Source organism: Sturnus vulgaris, chromosome 15, assembly GCF_052056855.1.
Source record: "Sturnus vulgaris isolate bStuVul1 chromosome 15, bStuVul1.hap1, whole genome shotgun sequence".
NCBI classification, from domain to species: Eukaryota; Metazoa; Chordata; class Aves; order Passeriformes; family Sturnidae; genus Sturnus; species Sturnus vulgaris.
This window is the reverse complement of record NC_142257.1, coordinates 6,813,874-6,822,820: the sequence shown is the minus strand read 5'-3', so window position 1 is coordinate 6,822,820 and position 8,947 is coordinate 6,813,874. Positions and strand designations below refer to the sequence as shown.

The window sequence follows — 8,947 nt, the reverse complement described above, 5'->3', positions numbered from 1 at the left end:
TTTGCAAAATGAAAAACACCTTTATTTTTAAACTCTTTCTTTAAAAACATATTTGTAAAAGTTTACAGCATAAAAATAATATCTCATGGCTATAAATGTGACATAGTACAAATCCTACAAATACAACTGTAAACCTAGAAAAATGTTAACTCTTTGGTACCTTAGTCTGAACTCTGTTTTTGCCTTTGCTCTCATGCTGACTTTGACAGAGAGCATGGAGATAGGTGCTACTGCTGCTGTTCAGAAAGGCTGCAGAGGAACAGTGTGATACCAGCAAACCAGCACAGCAGGATGGGGAGAGGGCACACTTTGGGAAAGATTTGCAGTTCTGGGGCAATAAATCTACGAAGGAGGAAAGAAGAGGAATGATGGGACATTGCAGGCCTCCCAGCACAAGCTGGCTTCCCTGCCTCCTCCCACCCCAGGCAAGAGTCATCTCTCCAAAGAGCTGCTGGAGCAGTTCCCCTGCCTTTGCCAAAGCCAACTTGATGCACCTTGGTATTTCCCAGAGGCCTCAGATCTCCAGGTGAAACAGGGGGACTATGCTGGTAGCCCAGCACCCATTTCCCAGCACCATGATGGCTGGGAAAACTTATTCTTAGCAATATCTGGCCTGCTTTGGGCAAGTCCTGCAGGTGACATGGTGTCTCCACTGTTACAGTCAGCACTGGCCACTCGCATCCAGGCAGGGCTGGGATGTGCTGCAGGAATGACCTGTCTGTCCCTGGAGCTGCCCAGGGTTCAGGGAGGACCTGCAGTGCCCTGGCTGCTCTCTGAATGGGCAACCACCTGAGGAAAAGGATGCCAAAAGGCTACTGAGGGCCACCAAAGGGCAACCTTTGTGTTCTCCAGGTGGGAGCACCTGGCTGCATCCAGGCTCCCTGATCATCCTGGAAGCTGAGCTAAGCCCAGAGCCCAGCCAGGGCTCTTCCTTGCCCTTGTGCATTGGAACAGGGGGTTTGTCTCCTTAGCACTCTGTGAAATCCCCTTCTGCAGATCTGCCAGCCTTGCACAGACCTTGGGCTTCCCCACAGGCAAACCCTAAGTGCTTGGTACCCTTATTTGTGGTGCTGTCTCTCCCTCAGCCCATTGGGAAGAAAGAGAAGAGCTGCTTCTCACTTGTGGCTGACTTCCCCTGGCTGCACATCTGCACTGCACTTCTGCCCCATCCCCGTGGGACCCTTCACAGTCCCTTGGCAGGTGAACAGAGACAATTCAGTTACAAGTAAAGTCCGCTGTGCTCTAGATTTTTTTAACACAACACAAACAAACACTAAACGTGACACTCGCACTTTAGAAAATAACACACTCAAACTGAGAAGGATAAAAGGATTATAACCTGTGCACACATCAGTCTGAGGAACACCTTAAATGTGGAAAGAGACACCAGAGTGCTGCATTAGTTTCTGGGATACACGTATAAAATAGTGACTGGCAGTAGGATTATGCATATACTGGTTCTGATAACAATGTAACAGCTGTAGAGTAAAATATAACCTACAAATAAAAAGATATTGCACTAGAGATGGGCCCAAGCTGTGGCATGTGTTCCTTCATGGGGGGCTCAGTTTGGGTCCACCTCTAAACATAAAAACACACCCAAACAAAAAAACTGATCATCAAAACAGAAAACTCAGCGGGACCAGTTCCCTTCAGAGTCTCAACAGAGAAATTATGGCTACAAAACTGATGGGCACAGAACAGCCAAACATTTCCCTGGCTCTCACCTGACAGGCCATGCAGGGACTGGAATGTTGGCAGGAGAGAGAGAGGGAGTGTGGGGCTGGATCTGTCATCCCCAGCTCTGCCAAGCCTTCTCTTTGAGGGATGCTTAGCAAAATATGTTGCCTTTGTCCAGCTGCCAGCTTGTCCCTGGCTGAGAAGGTCTGGTCACTGCAACTTGCTAAAGGTGCTGTGAAAGGTTGAGTAAGGACAGGAAAATACCACAAAGTGCAAGACTCAGCCCTTAAAATCAAGGGGCCAAGGGCAAGTTTCATATTCCTCTGGAGTGCAGAATGGCCCCAGTTTGCAAAGAGTCTGGCGTACCTACTTTAAGGAGGAATGGGGAGGTGAGGGTAGCATCCCATCAGCAGCCAGAACAGATTTTGATGCAAATAATAATTACAGTAAATCTACAAATGGGACAAAATGCAATAGGCATACAAATTAGCTAATGCCCAGCTAATAGGACAGAATACCTGAGCTCCCCCAGCAGGGAGATCTCTCCTTTCAGGACTGTGGAAATTATTTGATAGTGGAAAATTCATGACTTCATTAGGACCTAAATCTGTACAAGATGAAGTTTAGAACATGATTTTTGAAATAAGAAAATGGCCAAAGGGAAAGTGAGAAGCTGTTAATTGATGGTGAAATCTTTGGGCTGGATGGAGGTAGTAAAAGTAGCTCTTTCAGATTGTTCTTGTTGCTAGAAGTATCTAATATTTTTATTAGTCAGTTCAGCCCAAAAATAACAGTTTGTTAACAAAATTTGCTGATGACCCAATGTCTGGAACAGCAGGGAGTAGCTTGGTTAGAAACGCTGGAAGTGTAGAAAGACGTAGGTGCCTAGACTGGTCAGAGTATGACTCCAAGCTCTCAGCATGCTGTGGCTGGGAAAAAGCCAATATTATCCAAAGCTACACCAGGCAAGTGGAGACCAGCACAGGCCAGAACTATTAATGCCCTGTGTGAGGTCTAGGTTTGACCTCACCTGGAGTACTGGGTACTTCTGGTCACCTTTGATAGAGAAGGATGAATTAAAAGTGGAGTTGGTGCAGACAGGGGCTATTGGGACAATCTGATGTGCTATCCTATGGGCTCAAGTTGCAGTGACACAGATCCTACCAAGCACCTTACATGTTAAAAAAATCAAGTGATCTGATCCAAAGGATCTCATAAATTACTGCTTCTCTGCAGTGAGGATCATTTAATGAACTGTGGCCAGAGCAGATGACTCCTTCATTACAAGCAGGAGGAACAGAGGATGGAAAAACAGTTGTCATTCACAGTGTGTTTCCTATGGATGGTGGGGAATCTGACCACATAGGCTGAAAATATCCTCTGCTGGCTGCCAATATAAGTGCTATTTCTTATGTTCACATTTTACCAAGGACATCAGCCCACAAAACACCTACTCCTTTAGCTGCATAAGTGGTAGCACTGGAATGGTAGAAAACTTAAAACAGAAGCTGTTTTGCTGGGGATTTCTGGCAGAAGTTCCATGTTTAAAAAAAAAAATTAAATTCTCAGTGGCTCTGAGGTGGCAGAAGCCCAGCAATATGCTGATTGAATTTCTGATTTTGTAAACCTTCCTGTGCAGGTCCTGTAGGATGCACAGAGAGATGTGCATGAGTAGGACAATGAAGAGTTAATGGGAGCAGGGGACATGCAGTGAACAGAGCTCTGTGTGAAGTAAAACTCATTTCAGAGAAAAACCTGCAGTCTTCTGTGGTGTCAGACCTGTGGTTTTGGGGGTCCAGCTTTCATCTCTGCAGAGGTGGGGTTCACAACTGATTTCCAAGGCTTAGTATTCCTCCTGCTTTGAGCCTGCTTGTTCAAGTGCCAGCTGAGAGCACAAGAAGCCCCTGACCCATCTGTGAGAAGTGGGGAAGGAGGTGAGAAGCAGGGGGAAGGTCTGGGCCCGTTTAGTTTTCAAAACAGTCTGAGAGAGAGGAATCCTCCCCGATTCCTCTTGCCCTGCTTGGCTCCCTGTGACATTTCACAGCCCTGGCAGGCAGCAAGTGGCTCTGCCTGGCCCCAGAGGGCGGCAGGGTGTGAGATACAGTTCAGCTGTGACCAAGGAGCTTCCCAGCCTCTCTCCCTCTCTTTCTTTGGAGCTATCCCTGCGTTGGTGTTCTGGCATTCTTATTTCTGCCCATAGTCTTGCTGTGACTCAGGAGGGAACAGTGAGCCCTCCCATCCTGAGAAGGGGTGTTTGGGTGAACAGTTTATCAAAGGTGAGCCTTTGCTTCCGAAAGATAAGGCACGAGGGTTCTGCAGCTGGCGTGGTTATATGATTTCCCAGCAGATGAGCTGGGTGTAGTGGCAGTAGATTAATGAATAACCATATTGCTTCCTTATACTGGCCCTGGCTAGTGGATTAATATATTTGTTCCCTTTAAATCTTCAATGGAGAATAATTAGCTTAGTGTCCACACAGACAACACAATCAACAGTGACTGCCCTCATTGCTTCTATAACCAAGTCATTGTGAGGGCATTTAGAGATCCTGGCATGCTCCTGGGGCTCCTGGTGCCATGCTGGGCACAAAAGGGTGTGACAGCCTCTGAGTGGATGCAGAGCTGTGCCCCAGAGCTGTGAATACCTGTAGTGCTTGTGGTGCTCTATCCACCATAGAAGCACTGTCAAGAGAGGAAAATGGTAATTCCACACCTCCCAGACATTGGCTGGCCTCTTCAGGACTTGACTGTGCTTGGAGGAGAATCCAATGTACTTCTGAGCTCCAGCAGCTGAAGGTTGGTGTTGCAGGTTCTCTACACCCAAGCAATGGGCTCCAGATGGATTATCTGTCCCAGTGGCATTTCACACAACCATGGTGTGGCTGGTGCTGAGACCATCAGAGAAGTGCTGGTGCAGAGGAGATGAAACTCCTTGCCATGGAGGAGGAAGAGGCTGGAGTATCATCTTGGCAATGCAGAAAGTGGCATCTCATGGAGATCTAACCCATGTCTTCCACTTGAAAAGATGCTGGTCTGTGAGATGTCTCCCTCCTGCAGTGGTTTGATCACTGAGGAGGATGTGGCAGTGATCTAGAGGGTTTCTGGCACTGAGCCACCTCTTTTTAAGGGGCAAGGGGATGGCAGTGGAGAAGTCTTTAAATCCCCACCCAGCACTGGGAGACAGGAGGGAAGGAGGAATGCTGGGACAGGAGGGGATGTCCTGATGTTCAAGCACAAGCATGGCTCTCTGTGACATCTGGGTCAGCCCCTCAGCTGGCCTCTCCATAAGGAGATGCAAAGTCAGCCCAGCTCTGACTACAGGAAACTCTCCTCCACCTCTTGGTGTCCTGTGGTTGGCTCCTGGCAGCCTGGCTGTGGGTCGGATTCCTGCTCCTCGTCCTGCCGGAGGCCCAGAGGGCTGTCACAGGATATTGTAGATGATGTGTTGGCCTCGTTCAGCATAGAGCTGAAGGGAGACAAGAGGGAGAGAGAAATTAGTGTCTTGTCTTGAGTGTGGTGTCCCAGGTGGTGGGAGAGGATTTCCAGAAACTGAGATGTGTGTTGAGTTCCCAGCAGCCCCACTGTATCTGAGTAGCTTCCCCCAGTGGAACAGACCATACCAGATGGGTCTGTTCAGCTTTCAAACACAACACGTGGCTGGCTGGGTTCTACAGAACGTGGTTCCCTGCGTGCTCTCCTCCCTGTGAGTGGGGTTGCTTGTCTTCAGCTGTGCTGGCTGATGTGCAGGGATGTGACACTGTGCCCTGTCTCAGCTCATGTCTCAGCTCCTCAGGTTCATCTCCATCCCTGTGGGCTCATGCAGGTCACAGCACCTCAGATGGAGTGACACTGCCCTCCTTCTCTCCCAGTATATCCACCCCTACTCTGTGCCCCAACAGAGCATCCTCATTTTCTCCTGAGGGCCCTGTTTCAGATTTGGACAGCTGGGGGAAAGGACAACACTCAGAAGCAATGTTTTTACCTGGCCCTGCTGATGGAGGCCTCCTGAGGGAGGTCACAGCTTGCCTCAGGTTTGGGGTCGGGAAGAGGGATGATATAATCATTCTCTCCCCCGTTCTGGTGCACAGATGTGTAGAGGATGCTGCTGGAGGGGGAGCTGGCAGCGAGGCGGGCGTTGTTCAGCACAGGAATTGTGGGTCTTGTGCGGACAACAGCGGGGTGGTCACTCTTCATGAACTCTTCATCCACCTGCTGGTACCTCTGCTCTCACAGGGCAGGTTACCAAAGAAAGGGAAACCTCTTGTGAGTGGGGAGAATGAATTTGTGTTGTGTTTCCTTTTCCTGCCTGCCAGGGTTTTCCTAGAGGGGCTGGCATCTTCTAGCTGGGTTCAGCTGCCCTTACTCTAACAAAGATAGGCCATGAACCTTTCCTAAGGGAGAGATCAGTGGCACAACTTCACAGCTCCAAAATATCAAACAGTTGGAGGCAGGATTTTGATCTCCTGCCAGTTGTGATTTCCACAGCTGCCTATCTGGTGATGCAGTTGTCTCAGCAATGTTCCTGGGATGCCCAAACCACCTTCACTGGCTGCTCCAACTAATTCAGCCTTGGTCACAGCAAAATCCTCTGGCACTGCAGCACTAAACACTGGTCTCCAAACCCTGACTGAGGGCCCTCACCAAGGCACTGATCCTCTTCTGTCCCTCCAGCACAGGATCCTTTGGACATACCTTTCTGTAGCAATCCACCAGGAGGTTTCCCATAAGCACCACCAGCTGTGAGAAGGATGGCCTGATCTCAAACTTCTCCTCCCAGCACTTCTGCATGATGTTGTAGCTGCCAATAGGGAAGAGAGAGTACTGAGTCAGCAGGTGAGGAAAACAGGTAGAAATGGTTCTGTAGTGTGTAGAACACATCCAGGGCAAACACATGTTGACAGCACTTACATTTCATCAGAGGCATGGGTGGGTTTGGACATCCGATAGCCACGTTTGATGGCATTGTAGAACTGTTCATTCATAGGCAGCTCAGGGTATGGAGTCCCTCCTGGGGGTAAAGGGAGAGCAGGAATTAGGTTGGAGGATTGCCTGTCACCCTTCAGCCAACACACATTTCACACCAAGGTTTTCTTACTTCTTTACCTTTCCTGTTTCATTTCACTTCCAAATGCAACGAGAGCATGGGGAAGAAGGAGACAGGGAATGAAGTGCTACTCTGACAGATAAAGTAGGGACTTGGGGGTTAGAAATGCATTTTTATTGTTTTTGAAGGGATCCTGCTAACATGTTATCAGAACTATAGATACCACCATGCCCTCCAGGGCACTTACCTAGAGTGAATATCTCCCAAAGAAGAATCCCAAAAGACCACACATCACTCAGGGTGGTGTAGAGGTTGTTGAAGATGCTCTCTGGAGCCATCCACTTAAGGGGCAAGAAGGTCTAAGAGAGAATCAAAAATGAGACGAGAGTCAGCTATACCCATAGCACTTGTTTCAACAGGTAAGAGCCTGACACTCAATTTACAAGCAAAGAAGATCCTTCAGATCTGCCTGTGAGACCAACACATCTGTTGACGTCTGCTGTCAGTCTGTTCTGGACGGGACCAGTTGCCTCTTTCTTTGTGCAGAACAGACCCAGCAGGCAGGAGGAAGGAATGGCTATGCTGTATCCATTTCCATCACAGCCTGCCATGATGAATGCACACACGTCACAGTGTGTGTTCTCTGTTCCCTTGCTCTTGAGGAGGCCACTGACTTGCACAACCTGACCAAAGACTCCTGAAGAAAGTCCAGGCCTATTTGACTTTGGAAACCTGAGACCAGGCTGGAGGGGGCTAAGGGATGACCAGAAAAGAGCCAAATGATACATCCAGCTTCTTTTCTGTTCTTACTCACAAAGAGTAATAAAAAAGAAAGCCTCACTTGACCAGCTTTTAGGCAGCACTGCCTGTGCTGCTCCTGGGATTTGCTTGCACAATGAATACCAAAATAATCTCCAGGAAGGATTGCAAAGGGGCTCAGTTTCATTTCCCATTTTGGACAGGAAACCAGCTATGTCAAGGCTGCACTGAAAACCCCAACCCCTCTGGGGGAGGGTCCCCCTGACCAGGCTCTGAGTACCTGTTTGACAGCACATGAGAGAACTTATGAGAGAAGTTAAGTAGTTTTTAGATTAGATAAAGATTAGGGTTTAAGGCACCTGTCTCTATTTTCAGCTCCCCCAGCCTCAGTTTCTGTGGGAATTACATGGCCTGTTTTGCTTAGGTTGGAGATTCACAAATGCCTCAGGGCTAGAGTGAATAGGTTGCTGTTGAAATCACAGGGAAATGGTTTCTGGCAAAACTCAATTACAGCCTTACCCTCTCCTGCCTCAAAAGACTGGAGACAATTCTCTGGAAAGTAGCTGCTAGCAAGAAGACACTTCTTCTTAACTTGTGGTCTAGTGGTTAGAGCAGAATCCTATGAATCTCTTCCCACAGTGGTCAGTGAGTCACTACAGCCCTACCAAGCTGCCTAGCTTTGTCCTCATCCTGCCTGAAGCTCAGAACCACACTCAGTGCTGGCAGGATACAGCACTGCTGCCGTGATCAGGACAGTCTACAGGGGACAATCCTGAGTTTTGCTACTGCTCAGGTTCTTCTGCAAAGAGCCAGGAGATGTGGGCATGCAATTCTGCTACTTCACAGCGTGCAGAGCAAACAAAGTGAGGGATGGCTGGCTGTTGACATCATCTCCTGGGAATCCAACCCTGTCACCACCTCTGGGCACGCTGATGGACAGGTGGCTCACAGAGGGACTATACAGGGGGTGCCAGGCCCAGAGCCCAGGGAAAAAGGAGCTTGCAAGGCTCCTAGTACTCACACTGCCCTTGGAGATATAGTTGGAATCCCTCATGATGTCCCTCGCCAGGCCAAAGTCACAGATCTTCACCAGCTTCCCCTCACAGATGAGGACATTCCTGGCAGCCAGGTCACGGTGCACACACTGTAGGGGGGGGACACAGAGCACTGTCACTGTGAGGAGCTTTCACACAGCCTGAGAACACACCCAGCTCCAGCACTAGCCCATTCCTGGGGCTGCAGGGACAGGAGCCACCTCACATCATTTCAGGAGTCTCCTTCACATCTAGGGACAATCATGGCTTAATCACTAGCAGAGCTAACACAGTTTTGCTGTTTGCCTGAACTGCTTCCTCCATGACAGCAAGAGCCATATGGATCCAGCAGGGGGAATTGGAACAACCCAGCAGAGAGGGGATTGCCAGGGCCAGAACAAGTGAGGGCACTTGGTGGGCTGGAAGGAGGG

At 49.0% G+C, this 8,947-nt stretch overlaps 1 protein-coding gene across 4 annotated transcripts in view; it reads right to left on the bottom strand.

Moving 5' to 3' along the window:
* The window catches only part of PDGFRB (platelet derived growth factor receptor beta), a 31,683-nt gene continuing 22,736 nt past the window's right edge, over positions 1 to 8,947 (bottom strand). For all 4 annotated transcript variants that reach the window (XM_014886941.2, XM_088173602.1, XM_088173601.1 and 1 more), the window contains 6 exons: positions 8,504 to 8,626; positions 6,971 to 7,082; positions 6,588 to 6,687; positions 6,372 to 6,477; positions 5,662 to 5,900; positions 1 to 5,145 (listed from right to left, as the gene is read on the bottom strand). In XM_014886941.2, coding sequence (XP_014742427.2) covers positions 4,995 to 5,145; positions 5,662 to 5,900; positions 6,372 to 6,477; positions 6,588 to 6,687; positions 6,971 to 7,082; positions 8,504 to 8,626 — 831 coding nt within the window. In that variant the 3' untranslated portion in view covers positions 1 to 4,994. The remainder of the gene's footprint in view (positions 5,146 to 5,661; positions 5,901 to 6,371; positions 6,478 to 6,587; positions 6,688 to 6,970; positions 7,083 to 8,503; positions 8,627 to 8,947) is intronic.